This window comes from Nelusetta ayraudi, unplaced genomic scaffold (genome assembly GCF_046127955.1).
Source record: "Nelusetta ayraudi isolate G7.1 ecotype Tasmania unplaced genomic scaffold, CSIRO-AGI_Nayr_v1 ptg000074l, whole genome shotgun sequence".
Lineage (NCBI taxonomy): Eukaryota > Metazoa > Chordata > Actinopteri > Tetraodontiformes > Monacanthidae > Nelusetta > Nelusetta ayraudi.
In genome coordinates this window covers 565,124-580,088 of record NW_027466124.1, presented here as the reverse complement: position 1 = coordinate 580,088, position 14,965 = coordinate 565,124, and the positions used below count along the sequence as shown (strand labels likewise).

Below are 14,965 nucleotides of genomic sequence, written 5' to 3'. Positions count from 1 at the left end.
GTTCAGTCGTAGAGGTTCTCAAGGCTCACCCAATCACAGTATCCTTGGGTGTGAAGTTCAGTGTAAGCTAGCTGGCCTTAGCAGCGGTGACTCAACATCTGATTGGCTATCGCAACTGAGGTTGGTTCACTTACAGTGCACATCAGCCTGCTATGTCGACTGCTGATTTCATAGGACCTGACAACACAAGCTAGCTGAAATATGATTGCATAAAAACTCTACCTTGATTGGCAATGACAATGGAAGCGCCGGTGGAGAATCACTTTATTATCATATTTTCAGGAAAATGTACTTCTCTTAAGTATGGTTAGGCCAGCAGAGAGAGCCTAGCTGGCCCTGACGGTCCACCACTGATGTAACCCGTTCCATGAACTCAGAACTCTTGAGCTCTGGCTTGAGAGAGTCGTGTGTGCCCTCGTGAATGCTCTCTAGTGGACATATGTAGCAATAACAACTTATTCATTTAAAGTCCCCTTTTCAAGCAATTGTTATGGAAATTAGCTTTGCATAAATTGGCCTTTAATACAATTATGACAAGATTCTATTCTCAAGAGCACTCTCATTACTGTGAATCAAGAGTTTTATTAAGCATACTGTACATTCATGTAGTAAACGGCATGTTTTTACATGAAAGTATACTCTTGTGCTTGAGTATAAAGAGGAACTCTAAAAGATGAGAATCCAGGCTTCATATTAACAAAGCAACATGGGGGCAAGAGGGGAGGGGGGAGGTACAGACATACACATCTACTCGGACACATTGATCAAAATAAACACAGAAATAAATAGGCACGGGGGAAGTAGTCACATTAGCATTAGTCAACAGAGCGTCTGATGTTCACACAACGTGGACAGATTGTTTTGGGGGAGGGGCCAAGCTGCAATGAGTGGAGGTCGAATTGAGGCATACATGTGGGGGTCGGGGTCTGGGGGGGCCTCGGAGGTCCCTGTAACTGGATTACGAGTCTGGTGAGAAGGCTCTGTGCGTGTTGGGGAAGAGTTGAGAGTTGAAGTCCGAGTCTTCCCTCACACGTTTCTTGATGTCGGCTTTGACCTGAGGGGGAAGAACATTTTTGTCCTCGCATTAGTGTAAAGTGGTAGACAGGGAAGTGAGAGAGAAGCACTAGTAGTCAGAAATAATTTCACAAATCAGACCAGGGGTTGTTCAAAGATAAGGTTAAGTATTTCAGATGTGGCTCTATTTCAATAAAGACTATTTTCAAAATAAATTTGAGTCAGCATTTTCTATCACGACGACGGCTAAATCTAGTGGTTTTTTTTTTTTCTTTCAAAGCTCAGTCAAGTAATCAGACTTCCACTTTATAACATGGCAACTGCGGAGGAAGCAGATGTTTCACAGAATAAACTGATAGAAATAAATGTAATGTAACTCATGCAGTTAAAAAAATAAAGTTCAGGGGCAAACAGAAATATAGTAGATAAAGTGTGCTTGCTTCCACTTTTCAACAGATTATAAAAACAAAGAATTGTAGTTGTTGTCATTCATTTGCAGGACTGTGCTGCAAGCGTCTTCCTCCCACTGGACATGCAGTCACCTGCTCTGAGTAGGCCTCCTTCAGCTCTTGGCTCTCCAGATCGTCCTGCAGCTGTTCAGCCGACGTGATGGGCTTCACTCCTGCCGTTCTGGCTGCTTGACTCACTGCATCAGAGAGTGACAGCAGGCTTCCGCCGCTCAGCCCCGTCTGCAGACAGACAGAGGGACCGACAGACCGTTAGGGAATTGATGACAAAAAGTGACGCTTGCGCGTGAGTCTGCAACCGATCCGCTTACCTTCCTGCGCTTTGCTGGCATTCCATGTAAATAGGCGTCGGACAAGGGAGGCTGTGCCTTCATCTTCCTCTGGGTCATCATGTCACACCTGATGATGGGCACCCACTCCTGCAGCAGCACAGGCGGCGTCAAGGATGCAGGTTGATATTTGTGACGGTGTGTTTTTAGATGCTATACATCATGGAATGGACGACTGAAGGTTCTCACCGGAGGCACGGCAGCCGCCCAGGCCTCCGACTCTCTGGCAGACTCCTCGCTTCCCCCCTCGGCACCTGCGGCCGCCATGTCGCCGCCTAGTGGTGCGGCGCCGCCTGACGCTCCCAGGTCTCCCGGCAACACTCTCGCTTCCCGCGATGACCCCCTGGTGTCGTGTGACACCGACATGGCCTCCTCTGCCGTGGTGGCCGCGGCAGGTGAGAGGGTGTCGCCGTTCTGCGGGGGAAGACGATGGCGGCGTGAGTGAGAGAGCCGGGAAGCGGCGGTGGCGGCGGCGCCTCAAGCGTCACACTTGGTTGATGTGAAAAGGGGCAATAAAGACTCCGCACACTTACCGACGGACCTTGTGCTCCCTCAGGCTCTTGTGTGCCTGCTGCGGACTGATCTCTCTGTGAAATAGTGTCATTCAATATTCATTAGCCTTTTTTGGCCTCGCCCTCCAAAGTAAAAGGATCTGCGAGAGCCTTTTTGAAAGCAGGTTTCTTCAGCATCATCATTCATTCATTCATCTTCTATACCCGCTTATTCCTATTCAGGGTCACGGGGGTCTGCTGGAGTCTATCCCAGCTGTCTTAGGGCGAAGGCAGGGTGACACCCTGGACAAGTCGCCAGTTCATCGCAGGGCCACATAGACACAGACAACCATTCACACCGGAGAACCCGGGGAGAACCCATGCAGACACAGGGAGAACATGCACACAGAAAGGTCCCAGGCCCGGCCATCATCATACAAAAAGACGCAAAGTGAAAGTGCCAGCGAGTGTGTCTGCATCCATCTCCTGGGAGGAAGTTGCATGAACTTAACTCAAATATAAAACTGGTCATTCCAGAAGCAGGGCATCGCAACTTTATTTACCTGTGTGTGAACAATGTAGTTCTGGATCTGGGACTGTGTGATGGGGATGTGCTCCAGAATGACCTGCAGCCTCATCGTCATCATGCTCGTCATCCAGTTGACCAGGCTGGGACTGATGTCACTGGACATCCTCCGCTGAAAGCACAACACACAGTGATCAGTGAGAGGGGTGACACCAACTTCTGGGGCTGCAGTGTTTGGGCTTCTGTTGTGAGATTGTCCTCTAATGAAATATTTAAATTTTCCTATTGATTGATCAGGAATGTCAGCATGAGTTAAACGAATCAGAACCCTACCAGCGATCACACAGAAGCAAAGAGGGAAGTTAAATGATGGGATGTGACAAATGTAGGGATGACTAATTTAGCACATTTGTGATGCCAATACAACAACCAAGCTCGTGTATACTGACTATACGATGGTTGATGACTGCAGTGAGGGCTCGCTGGTCTCCTCTCAGACAATGCAGGTTGAGAGCGAGGCACTCGAACAGAGCCTGGTTGCACATCTGGAGCAGCACCGGTCCGAATGACTCATCTGGAACATGAACACGGAAGCGTCAACACCACAAACCTCACAGGAACGGTAACAAACAGAGACGCTCCTGTGATTAAGACCGTGTTTTTTCAAAGGTTACCATGGCAGCGCAGAATGTGCGTGGCAATGCGCTGCAGCTGCTGCCTGAAGAACGACATGTTGGTCTGAGTGGCATCCACACCCTCCAACACCGTGACCGAAGACTCCCTCTGTGCGGATGGAATAATGAGGCACCATTTAATACACTAACAAACCATGCAGCCACATCTTACAGGAACAACAAACATGGAGAGTTGACTAAATAAATTGAAATGACACCAGGACAGCTACTTTAACAACGATATCAAGTGTTTCAAGACTCAAAAAACAAGCAAGAATGAACTGATGCGAGGGGAGACCAGATCTCTACACGTGACGACTACTACAGATTCTAAACTGCTGTGTCATTGTGCAGCTGGGAAGAGAGTGGAAACAGAAACTCACAAAGCTCTCGGTGATGTACTCCTCCAGTTCGTTGACGAGACTGGCAGCTGCAGTCTGCAGGACATCAGGTAAAGAAAACGCAAGGGGGAAAAAATAGCATTTAGGCACAAGACCACAAAAACACAAGAGACGTTTAATCCGAACAACTGACAGATCAGTGGTACTGACAGCAATGTTTTCATCAGTGGGCTCTCTGCCATTCAGGTAGTTCTGGGTGAAGAACTGGGAGAGCTGTGGCTGGATGCGGGTCAGCGGCTGGTGTTGGCCATGAAGCAGCATCACCAGGTCTGACATGGTGAATGTCTGGCACACCAACATCAGCAGCTCCCCGAAAAACCCTGAGGGTCACCGTAGAGGCGCACAAAAAATCTCAACTGCTGACATTTCACATAATGAATTAACATTCTGGACTTTTAAATGCAGCCGATGCAGTGACAGAGAAAGTTACCGGTGGGGTCCTCTGGGCTGATGAAAATGTTTGTTGCCTGGGACAGCCTCTGCATGAACTGGGCGATGCTCTCGGTGTCGTTCTGGGCCTGGCCCAAGGAGCCCATCATGGTGTTGAGGACACCGCGGACGATTCCAGTGAACAGTTCTGGGTTGAGGGCCTCGGCCGCACCTGGTGGGTTGGGGGCGGCGTTGGGCCCCGGAGCCCGGGTGGCGCCAGCGGCAGGTGGAGGTGGAGAGAAGATGGGCTGAGAGGCCTGAGGAGACAAGGACTGTTCACATTATTTTGAGGTCTTGGTCGTATGAAGATAGATTATTGTGTAAATTCATTTCACTGCGCAGTTACATTTATTTATGTCAATATGAGTTGAGCCAAATAAAAATATTCTTAGGCCTTGTTCAGACTGCCAGCCAAAATCAAAATTTTAGCCCATTCTGATTTAAACCAGATGGCTCTTTTGTAGCCTGAACCGTCACAAATCGCATGAAATCCGATTTATGTAAGACGGATTGAAACCACATTTGGGAGGGAGTTTCAAATGGCATTTGGACAGATGCGTCTGAGTGTGAACAGCTCCAAACACACTGATGGGTTTTGACCGTCTGTCACTCTACGCAACGCAAAACCCAATGCGCCAGACCAGAGGGCGCCATTCCAGGTGCGGAGCTGTAACGTAATGGAGCAGACAGAAGAAGTAGAAAACAGCAGTGCCTGGACAGAGGAGGAACCTCATTGGCTCATCAGTGTGTGGGGAGATACTGTAGGTCCATTCAAGCCAAGCTCCAGGCCATGCATGGCAACACGTGCCGCTGTCGCAATGATATGACGTCACACACTACACGCTATGCTGGACGACGCCTCCACTCCCGACGTCGTTGCAACAGCGACGTGTCAGCTCGGTCAATAATGTGGCACAGTCTGAACAGAGCCAGGTCCCATTTGGACACTTGCTAAAAACAGTGTGGACAGTCAACCCTGAAAAAAAAAAGCCCGGATTTGAGTCTGAACGCAGCCTTAAAGGTTCTAGATAAACTGTGATGTTAAGCTGCCATTGCCTACAAAGGTAAAACAGGTTAAAAGTTAAGAGAAAATCTATGAAAATTTAGAGGGGTCGCAACTAATGCAGATTCAAAACACTCGCCTGCTGCATGAACTCGCTCACTCCCTGGATGAAGGATGGGACGCCGGATGTGGTGACGGTGATGGTCGGAGCCCCTCCAGGGCCAACGGCAGCGCCGCCAGCCACCCCGAAGAGAGATCCCAGGAGCTGTCCGAGATCCGGGGGCATCTCCTGCGGCTGGGCCTCACCGGGGTTGCCCTCTGGCTGCCCTTGGTTACCAGCATTAGCCGTGGGCGGCGTTGGACCCGAGGTGGAGAAGGAAAAGGAGGACGAGGAGGTTTGGGAGGGGGAGGTAAAGGAAGAGGTGGAGGTGGAGGTGGTGGGTGTGGACGAGGATGAGGACGAGGATGTGGCTGGCTGGCCAGCTGTCACAAGAGAGGGAACGGTTGAGTGCGAGGTGACATTGACGCGCGACCCACAGCTCTGGTGAGCCCAGTTTGATAGCAGATGACTGGAAGGTCAGAACACGCGTACCCATTTGTCCTGGGAGCAGAAGCTGTCCGACCAACCCGCTGATCATCTGGTTGAGGGCAGCAGGGTTGAATGCCTGTGGAAAAATATGGATTGAAATCAGCCGTGTTTGCCAGTGTTGACGGAGAGGAAAACCAGCAGGACTCCCACCTGGCCGGGCTGCTGGCCTGGCATGGCCGCCCGCACGTTGATGGTGGTCCCCCGGGGGCCGAAGGCTGGGGGGGGCATGTTGGGCTGAAAGGAGGGCCTGGTGAAGACGACCCTGGCCTGGGGCTGCGGGCCGCCGTGAGGAGGCGGCGGCGGAGCCGTCGGGGTGGTGGTGGGCGTGTTGGGACCAGTGGTGGTGGCGGAGGAGTTGGCCGTGGAGCTGGGGCCAGGAGGGGTGGGCTGTGGCGGCACCGGCGGCCCGGTGGCGGTGGCAGCGCTGGTGGCGACGGCAGCAGCGTACTGGCTGATCTGCTGCATGAGATTCCGCATGAAGTCGGGAGGGAGGGCACCTGGTGGAGACAGACAGCGACCAATCATTAACGACTCACACCATTTCGGCGAATGTCAGTCACAGATAATTCAACTATAGCACTGTTGTTAAAAAAAAAAAGGAACGCAGCTGAACTTCTGGGTTTTTGCATAACCAGATGTTGCATAAAAGGATTTTCCAGTGTTATTTTTTTCACCTGGTTGTCCAGGCATCGGCTGTCCAGCTGCAGCAGGGTTTGCACCTGGGCCTGCGCAGAATATACAAAGACGACAACAAAGATGGTTTAATCTCACTGAACTATTAGTAGTTGTAGTCCACAACTGACCTTTGCTGTAAAAGTAAGTGTATTAATGACAGTCCAGGGGGAGGGGGGAGGGGTTTGACACAACATCTCTGTTCTTCAAATCACTCAGCAAGTCACCAACTGAGCGGCACACAAACAGCTTTCAATCAGTGGCGGGCGGGGGAGGGACAACACACCGTCTGTGTTCATCTGCATCATGACCACCGGGACAGCCTGATGGCTGATCCTGATGACCCGGGGCCCAGCCGGTCCCTGTCCAGGCTGCTGATTGGACGGGGAAGTCTGTGGGGGGTAGGTCTGTCCCTGACCTGGCTGATCAGACTGGCTGGCGGACTGGGTGGGCGGGGCCTGTCCTTCCATGCTGGCAGTCACCGTGGCACCCAGGTTCATCTGCAGGTGTATGAGGAGGAGAGCACGCAAATCAGTCGCCTTGTGGGGAAACGCGCAGTCAGAACATTCAACGGAGCCGACTGGACGCTTGACTGACTTGCACCGGGATGTGGTGGTGCACGGCTCCAGGCAGAGTGACCGGGGTGGCGTAGTGGGAAAAGGGCCTGACCACGTGTAGGTGGCGGGGCGTGGGATTCAAGAGGTTCAGCCTCAGGTCACTGAGGGCCACGATTGCATTGCCAAGCAGACGGAGAGCCTCCCACGTCAGGACGAGGGTGCGCTGGTCCTCCTCTCTCTCCTGTGGCAGTGAAGTCAGTCCATAATCAGACAAAACAACTTTGATAGTGACAATTTTTGTTCAGATCTCATTTTTAAATTCAGAAAACAACTTCTCATTCTCTATTTAGCAGTGCAAAGTCCTACTGTATTATTGTTGTATTCTGAAGTGGTGGCCGTCTCCAGGATGGTGTGAGCCCTCTGGATGAACGGCTGCAGTCTCTCCTCCACCCTCCTCAGTTCAGACAACATCTCTGCCAGCTCGGCTGGGCTGGGGTGACTGAGTAGATGAGGACATAAAAGTTCTGATTCATGGTAACTGTTTTCATTTGGTCAACAACGGAACAGAAAGTCGGTACTGAAGGAAGCCTCACTGTGGTGCAGGTTGTGGTGCTGGTCCCTCAGACTGTCCTGAAGAGGTGGGCGGGGGTGGAGGGGTTGTCGGAGGTGGGGAGGTGTCCATGGGCTGAGCAGAGGGAGAGGGAGTGGAGGTGGTGGATGACGATGAAGGGGGAGGGGGCCCAGCAGCAGCAGCAGCGGCGGCGGCAGCAGCAGCAGCGGCAGCAGCAGCAGTGGCTGAATCTGTTTGCGAAGATGCATCGACTGGCCGACTCTGAAACGGGGACGCAGGACGACGACGTGATTGTTTAAAAGGTAACGCTGTGCTTTGACTCCACCTTCACATCCAGGACAATCTGCCGCACTCTCACCTCCATCCTTTGAATAAGGTTGTTGATGTCCCTCAGCAGGTTCTCAGCCAGCACGAGCCTCAGCCTTGGTTCACTCTGCACCGGTTGGTCCATATCGATGTGCACATTCACGGAACCATTGGTCTGAAAAACATATGTTGAGATTAGGCGACAACACGATATGTCTGTGAAGGTTCTCGGTCATCCATGTCCTCTTAAAGTAGAAGGGTTCAGTTAGGGCAACTGGAATTGGAAAGGGTTCAGTTGGGGCAACTGGACTTGGAAAGGGTTCAGTTGGGGCAACTGGACTTGTTCTTGTGATCTTGAAGATGTTTCACCTCTGATCCGAGAGGCTTCTTGAAACCTCTCCAAGATCACCAGTTGCCCAACTTAACCCTTCTGCTCCAACAACAAGACACTAATAAGATAATACCATGCAGGATTGAATACAGGCTTCGAATTTTACCCCAGTGCTGGTTGTGACTCGAGCGTTCCTTACGTTCTCTCCCATGCCGGCCATCATCTGCTGCACTGACATCTGCATGATTACAGCACATAAAGAAGAAAAGTCTTAGTATATATCCCTTTGAAGACCTTCACTTTTCATCCTGGAGTCCAGTAGAACTGCCCTGCAGGACTGATTACTTAAAAAAAAAAAAAGATCATAATAATAATTGAAAAAAAAATAATTTTTTTTTGGCTGCAACATCCGTAACATACACTTAGAGAAAAATATCAAATTGCGTACATGCTACACAAAATGTATATAGGTTGGCAGGTGTGCAAGTGCACAATGCTCACAGACTGGAATACGTGTCAACAAGTGGGTCACGAGAAACCCTACCTGTATCTGCTGAGGATCCATAATGTTAACTGGGAGATTGAAGGTTCCCAGCATGACGTAGCTGTTTGCGTTGCGGTCATGAGGAGGTACTTGCGAGGGGCCCGATGATGACGAGGAGGGGCCGCTGTCCGCTGCAGTGCCTCCAGAACCTGACCCAGGTTGGGATGGTGGAGGAGGAGCCCTCTCCACCAGGTGTATCACCTTTCCACCTACATCTGAACAAAAAAACAAGCCTTGTTATATCTGTGCACTTCTGCATCAGAACAAAAGGAGAAATTGTTGCAATGAAGGCGTCACTACTTCACGCGAACTGTATGGAAGATACATGTGTTGCTTTTTGTTTACTAATTCAAGCTTTGCTTACTGTAGTCTGCTAGGGTCCTCTCGTCCTGCAAGACTCTGCCTTGGTAGATCAGCCTTTGTTTGTCCACAGGAATACCCACTGAAGAGGCAATATGCTCCTTGAACTCTTTCACTGTCAACTAATTAAAAGGGAAAATAACTTTTGAGACCACTGCAAAAGGGAATACGGAGTTTAAAAAAGAACAAAAAAAAACAAACAAAAAAAACAAGTCATTCTACATTGCAAATAGATGAACTTACCTGAGATCTAACAGTGTAGGTTCTGCTTTGGGAATCTAATGTCTTGACTGTCACCTCAATGTCTGTAGTTTGCTCCTCCATGGTGTTTCTGATATAAAGAACAATTTGTTTTAATTTGGGGCAGAACAATACATCACATTAATCAGACCAGCAACATCAACAAGTGCACTGAAACTACTGCAGAGAACTAGCAGTACTCCTGTAAATCACATTCAACATACTCTGAGTTTACACCTAGTGTGATAATTTAGCCAACCAGCCGTGGAGACGGTGGCTTCGGTTAATAATTAGCACCTTCATGCGCACGCAGATGACAACCATGTGATGATTGAAGAGAAAATATTTTTAGGGGACATTATTAATACGTTCAATGACAAAATAACCAATAAGCAACATTGGCATGCTAATCAGAGTTGGCTGGTTCATTGTCAATTTATATGAAGCAAAATTATTGCCTCAATGTAAATCACGGTTTATTTTTTATTAAATGTTTTTCACACTACAAACCAAATGCAAAAAAACCACTGACACATTATTATTATTGTTAAGCATTTTTGTATTTACGAATCATATTGGCACTACAACATTCAAGACATTTATCAGGTTTTCATACAATGATGAGAATATTAACAATTCAATAAAATAAAATATGATGACAAAGGTCTGTGCAGGTTCTCAGATGTCCGTATCTGTGCTGAGCTGTAGGCGACTGAACTTCAATCTAGATTACTTGGACATTTCACCTACCACATGAAAGGCTTCTTCCGCTCTAAGAAATGGTTTAGGGAGAACCTGGTATTTAACCGTGGTCAGAGGTGGCCCAACTCACAACACCATGGCATCATATGAGTTGTTGGGCCACAGTGCTATGCTGTGGTGTGAATTGAGGTTACGTTGTCTAATGAGGGTCAATTGAGTAAGAACTCACGTTTTTCCCGTCTCCATTAACATAAGTACAACTGTCAGTGCTGACTCCAAGGTGTTGCACGCTTAAGGGTTACATGGGACTCAATAACCCTAAAACTCGTTTTTACAACTTAAGAAACCTTTTGGATATAAGTTAACAAGCATATCAAGCGACTGTAGCCCTATTATCACACGTGTATAATGGATGCGTATGTGTGCAATGTATGCATATTTTTGTAGACGGCAGACAAACTGTACAGTAAAAATTACTGTACAATTTCCTTTAACGTCAATGAAATGGAAAGTGCATGTGGTGCTAAACGTCAATTCCAATAGACAACGTAATTTTGCTTAATCTTCGAAATTCATGTGGTTTGTTAAAGACAATTAAGCGAGAGAGAAGAAAATCGACGGTGAACTTGTAAAATTTCCAAAATTCGCATTTAAAATGATTACGTCAAACTGCGTCACGTATGAATATCAGAAGAATTGAATATAAACAAACGTTTAGGTTATCACCACTATGATGCTGTTGTCAAGTAAAGTTCGCCAACTACTTCGCGCATATGAGGAGAAACAATGCTAATACAATCATCGTCCGAAACAATGCTGCCGTTCACGAGCTGAGGTTATAGGACTGCAGCCTGTCGTTTAAAACAAAACCGGTCTTCATAACTTCGGCCTTGGCCATCATCAAGACAGCAACACGACCTGCTAAGGCTAGCAGTAAACGCAATTAACGCTCCGCTGCTAGCATAGCCGAGTATTAGCTTGCTAACAGGATTAGCTTGGCTTAACGTTGAGAAGCAGACTTTGTTCTGAAGCTGTTGGTGAGCAAGCGTTCCCCGGTGGGGCGGCGCAAGCTAACGCAAACAGTCAAAATGTTAGAGACACTAATCGTATCACATTCGACATCGTATTTGGTTGCAAGTAGATCCCGGCATGTGGCCGAGCCGTTACCTGAAAATCCACACTATTCTTTCAACGTATCCAGTGTGTGCAGCTGTTTCTTATCATCAAACGGTACGCAATCGACTTCCTCGTAGAAGCTCCTAGAAGCTAACTTGGAGGCTACCACCACCAGGTTGCAAGGAAGTGACGTCAAGCCGCTGCCGGAATCGCTGCGCCGCAGACGAAAGAAAAATGGCGAATGTCGTGGAAGTGACTTCACAGAGGCAGTTCGAGGAGATCCTCGCCAAGGCTGGGAAATGTCTCACTGTTGTACATTTCCAGGCGGAATGGGCGCCTCAGTGCGCCCAGATGAACGAAGCGATGGCCGAGCTGGCGAAGGAGCCCACGAGCACCACGTTCGTCAAGTTAGAGGCGGAAGCAGTGCCCGAGGTGTCGGAGAAGTATGAGATCGCCTCAGTGCCCACTTTCCTTTTCTTCAAAGGAGGAGAGAAGGTGGACCGCATCGATGGGGCTCACGTACCGGAGCTGACCAAGAAGGTACAGCGCCTGGCGGTCGCCGGAAGTCCCGGCGGAGCCGCCGGCGAAGGCGGCGCCATGGACCTGAACCAGCAGCTAAAGAAGCTCATCAACGCGGCCCCTTGCATGCTCTTCATGAAGGGCTCCCCGCAGGAGCCCCGCTGCGGCTTCAGCCGGCAGATCGTGGCCTTGCTCAAAGAGCACAGCATCCAGTTCAGCACCTTTGACATCCTGTCCGACGAGCAAGTGCGTCAGAGCCTGAAGGCCTACTCCAACTGGCCCACGTACCCACAGCTGTACGCCAACGGGGAGCTGGTGGGCGGACTGGACATCGTGAAGGAGCTGGCCGTGTCCGGCGAGCTGGCCAACACCTGCCCGAAGGCCGTGACCATGGAGCACCGCCTCAAGGCCCTGGTCAACCAGAGCCCCGTCATGCTGTTCATGAAGGGCAACAAGGAGGCGGCCAGGTGTGGATTTAGCAAGCAGACACTGGAGATTCTGAACGGCGCCGGGGTGGATTTTGACACCTTCGACATTCTGCAGGACGAGGAGGTGCGTCAGGGCCTCAAGACCTATTCCAACTGGCCCACCTACCCGCAGCTCTATGTCAAGGGTGACCTGATCGGGGGCCTGGACATTATGAAGGAGCTGAAGGAGAGCGGGGATCTGGTGTCCGTGCTGAAGGGAGAGTCGTAGGATCAGTTTCTTTCTGGGTTTTTTTGGCCTGTCATCACAGATTGGGAACCGGAAACTACTAAACATGCACACTGCAGCTACCAGGGAGAAGCAACATTAATCAAGAGGATCAGGATGTGACAGAAATCGTCTCTGCGTCAAAATACAGCATTTCATCAAATTGTGTGCAAAGAAGCTCAAAAATGAATCACAAAATTTAATGTTGGATTTGCAACATGTAATGAAGAATATAATAATTTAATTTGGAGCAAACTGTCAATTGGGCTTATTTATTATTTTTATTATTAATCCGTCTGACCAGAATGCCTGATTTGATTAATGCCTGTGTGTCTCTGGGTAAATACGCAAACATCTGGCAACCTGCATGTCTGTCTGACCTCTGTATTTCCGGTATCCATCACTCTTCAGCACTGGTTCATGGGTTGGGAGCCGTTGTACACCTGGTGCAGCCTTCAAACTTGACACTGTCCCCAGCTACTTCAGTCTCTCTTCTTCGCATACAAAATATATTTTACTATAGCAAACACTCATGGTTTAAATATGTTTATTTAGAAATGGCACTTAACAGAACCCTGGTCTGTATCTAGCAATAAAAAAAATAATAAAAAAAAGTGTGTCAGTGTTTTGTTGTTTTTATCAATTAGCTGATTGTCAACAATGCTCCTGAAATGGGTGGAATACAGTACAGTACAGCTATGCTTTTCACGTTTGGTGAAATAATTTCTAATTTCATTAAAGCAGTGTTCAGGGAAAAAGTTTACATCCGTGAGCGTCGGTCAAGTGACTCTAAGTTTACATAGCACAGCAGAAAAAAAATTCTTCATTAGAAAATTTGTTTTCAAAGACGTTATGCCACAAAGATTTTGTGAAGACCATTACGTTACATTACATACTCGTGTTACAGCTGGCGATTGACGCCTCCTAGTGGAAGTTGGTGTAAATCAACGACAAGCCAAGCACGACTGTGGCCCGCAGAGACACTGCTAATGTGCTTCTTCCAACCTCTCTCTCTATATTTCCTCATTTCTACATGAATAGTAAATTATTTTGGAGGGAAAACTATTCCAATTTCTTTTCTAGTACTTTAAGCTTGCAATAGATTAGAAAATAACACAACAAGTAGGTTGATTGTCTCGAAGTCTTTTACACATACATATATTTTAGGTTGAAACACCAGATAACGGGGCTTTATAACAGACACTCTTTCATTCTGAAGTGGTTTTACAGAAACGTGGCGCTGCCTACACCACGGTCTCGCCTGAGAGCTTCCAATAAACCTTTGCTTTTCTGTTGTGAAACAAACGCAAACCTCACTGTTTACAATGAAGGACAGAGGTTCAGCAAATTCAACTCTCTTTGCTGACACACACCAGATATGGCAACACAATTTGTAATCATTAAGCTTCACCCTTTTACCCTCCTTGAAATGCTTGGAAATGACACAAACCTCAGCAGGGCAGCCTGATCAGCGCGTCGCTTAATCCTCATAGATGGCAACAATGTGGGAAAAACTCTTAATGGTTTTCATTTACATGCACAACTTGTTGCTTGGCATTAACAATTCCTGCCCATCCACTGAGCAGTTGCCTGTCAATACGGTTGACCGGCAGCAGGTAAGAAACTAGATTTCTACTTATTCATATGCTAAAATTCTATTTGTTGGCCTCTGAGTTGCCTACAGATAATAACATGCAACAAATCCATTCGTACGCAGTATTTTCTCTGTTATTGGGTCACCAAAAGAAAAAAAAAAAAGGGAACTGCTGTACAGTTTATGCAAATCTAAAAATGTTGACAACTATGAATGTAAGACGAACCCCGCGCAGATACATTTTCCACCACCTCTGTTTTTTCCACCTATCGCTCTCCGTTGAATGCGGTGGGCTTTTTATTCTAGCAGCTTCTTCCTTGTTTTTGCCGGCGCTCACTTCTGTGCCGCCTCTGCCATCTGTCCCTCTGCGTTTCAGTACCTGGGGACATGGCACTTCCGAGCAGTCGTCAGCCGCAAAGAGGCCGACGTCCTGAAGTTCCAGGCGATGGACAGCATGTGGTTCTACATGGAGGAGGCTGACAACGACACCCTTCTGACGACAGGACACATGCGTGTGTGAGATTCACACAGACAGTCTCACCTAATGGGAGAGGTTTCTGGGAAAGGAGTGTTTTTGTTTCCTCTCAGCGACCTGATGAAAAAAAATGCCAACAGCAGGTTCCAACAATAATCTACATCTCCAGAAATGAGAGGCGTTTCCTTCTGTTGCTGCAGCTTCCAAACACACGGTTTCGGAAATCAGCCCTTTATGATGTCGTAATGGGCAGATTTTCCAGGTTAGACAACACCAAATAAGGAGACTATAACCATTAAAACCTCATAGTTGTAAAAGTAGCACTGGAATCAAACTATTCAATGAGGTAACTGAAAAAAAAC

General features: G+C 48.2%; 2 protein-coding genes across 5 annotated transcripts; one reads left to right on the top strand and one right to left on the bottom strand.

Annotated features, from left to right (window-relative positions):
- Positions 1–251: 251 nt before the first annotated feature.
- bag6 (BCL2 associated athanogene 6) lies at positions 252–11,514 on the bottom strand. 4 transcript variants are annotated; one of them, XM_076043332.1, is made up of 25 exons: positions 11,374–11,514; positions 9,508–9,595; positions 9,269–9,386; positions 8,905–9,119; positions 8,527–8,598; positions 8,082–8,204; positions 7,746–7,984; positions 7,519–7,651; positions 7,193–7,393; positions 6,882–7,095; positions 6,598–6,648; positions 6,074–6,420; positions 5,927–5,999; positions 5,474–5,817; positions 4,333–4,588; positions 4,053–4,222; positions 3,885–3,938; positions 3,502–3,610; positions 3,277–3,401; positions 2,865–2,999; positions 2,344–2,397; positions 2,000–2,224; positions 1,793–1,900; positions 1,557–1,703; positions 252–1,054 (listed from the first exon to the last, which is right to left on the bottom strand). In XM_076043332.1, the coding sequence occupies exons 2-25, from the start codon at positions 9,586–9,588 to the stop codon at positions 959–961; spliced, it is 3,690 nt and encodes a 1,229-aa protein (XP_075899447.1). In that variant the 5' UTR covers positions 9,589–9,595; positions 11,374–11,514; the 3' UTR covers positions 252–958. The 4 variants fall into 4 exon arrangements, with proteins under 4 accessions (XP_075899447.1, XP_075899448.1, XP_075899449.1 ...); XM_076043333.1 differs by lacking the exon at positions 11,374–11,514 and adding an exon at positions 10,436–10,538 and having other exon boundaries at positions 8,560–8,598; XM_076043334.1 differs by lacking the exon at positions 11,374–11,514 and adding an exon at positions 10,436–10,537 and having other exon boundaries at positions 7,014–7,095.
- Positions 11,515–11,556: 42 nt separating this feature from the next.
- On the top strand, positions 11,557–13,002 carry glrx3 (glutaredoxin 3). Its single transcript, XM_076043335.1, has one exon. The coding sequence runs from the start codon at positions 11,557–11,559 to the stop codon at positions 12,535–12,537; it is 981 nt and encodes a 326-aa protein (XP_075899450.1). The 3' UTR covers positions 12,538–13,002.
- Positions 13,003–14,965: the final 1,963 nt, after the last annotated feature.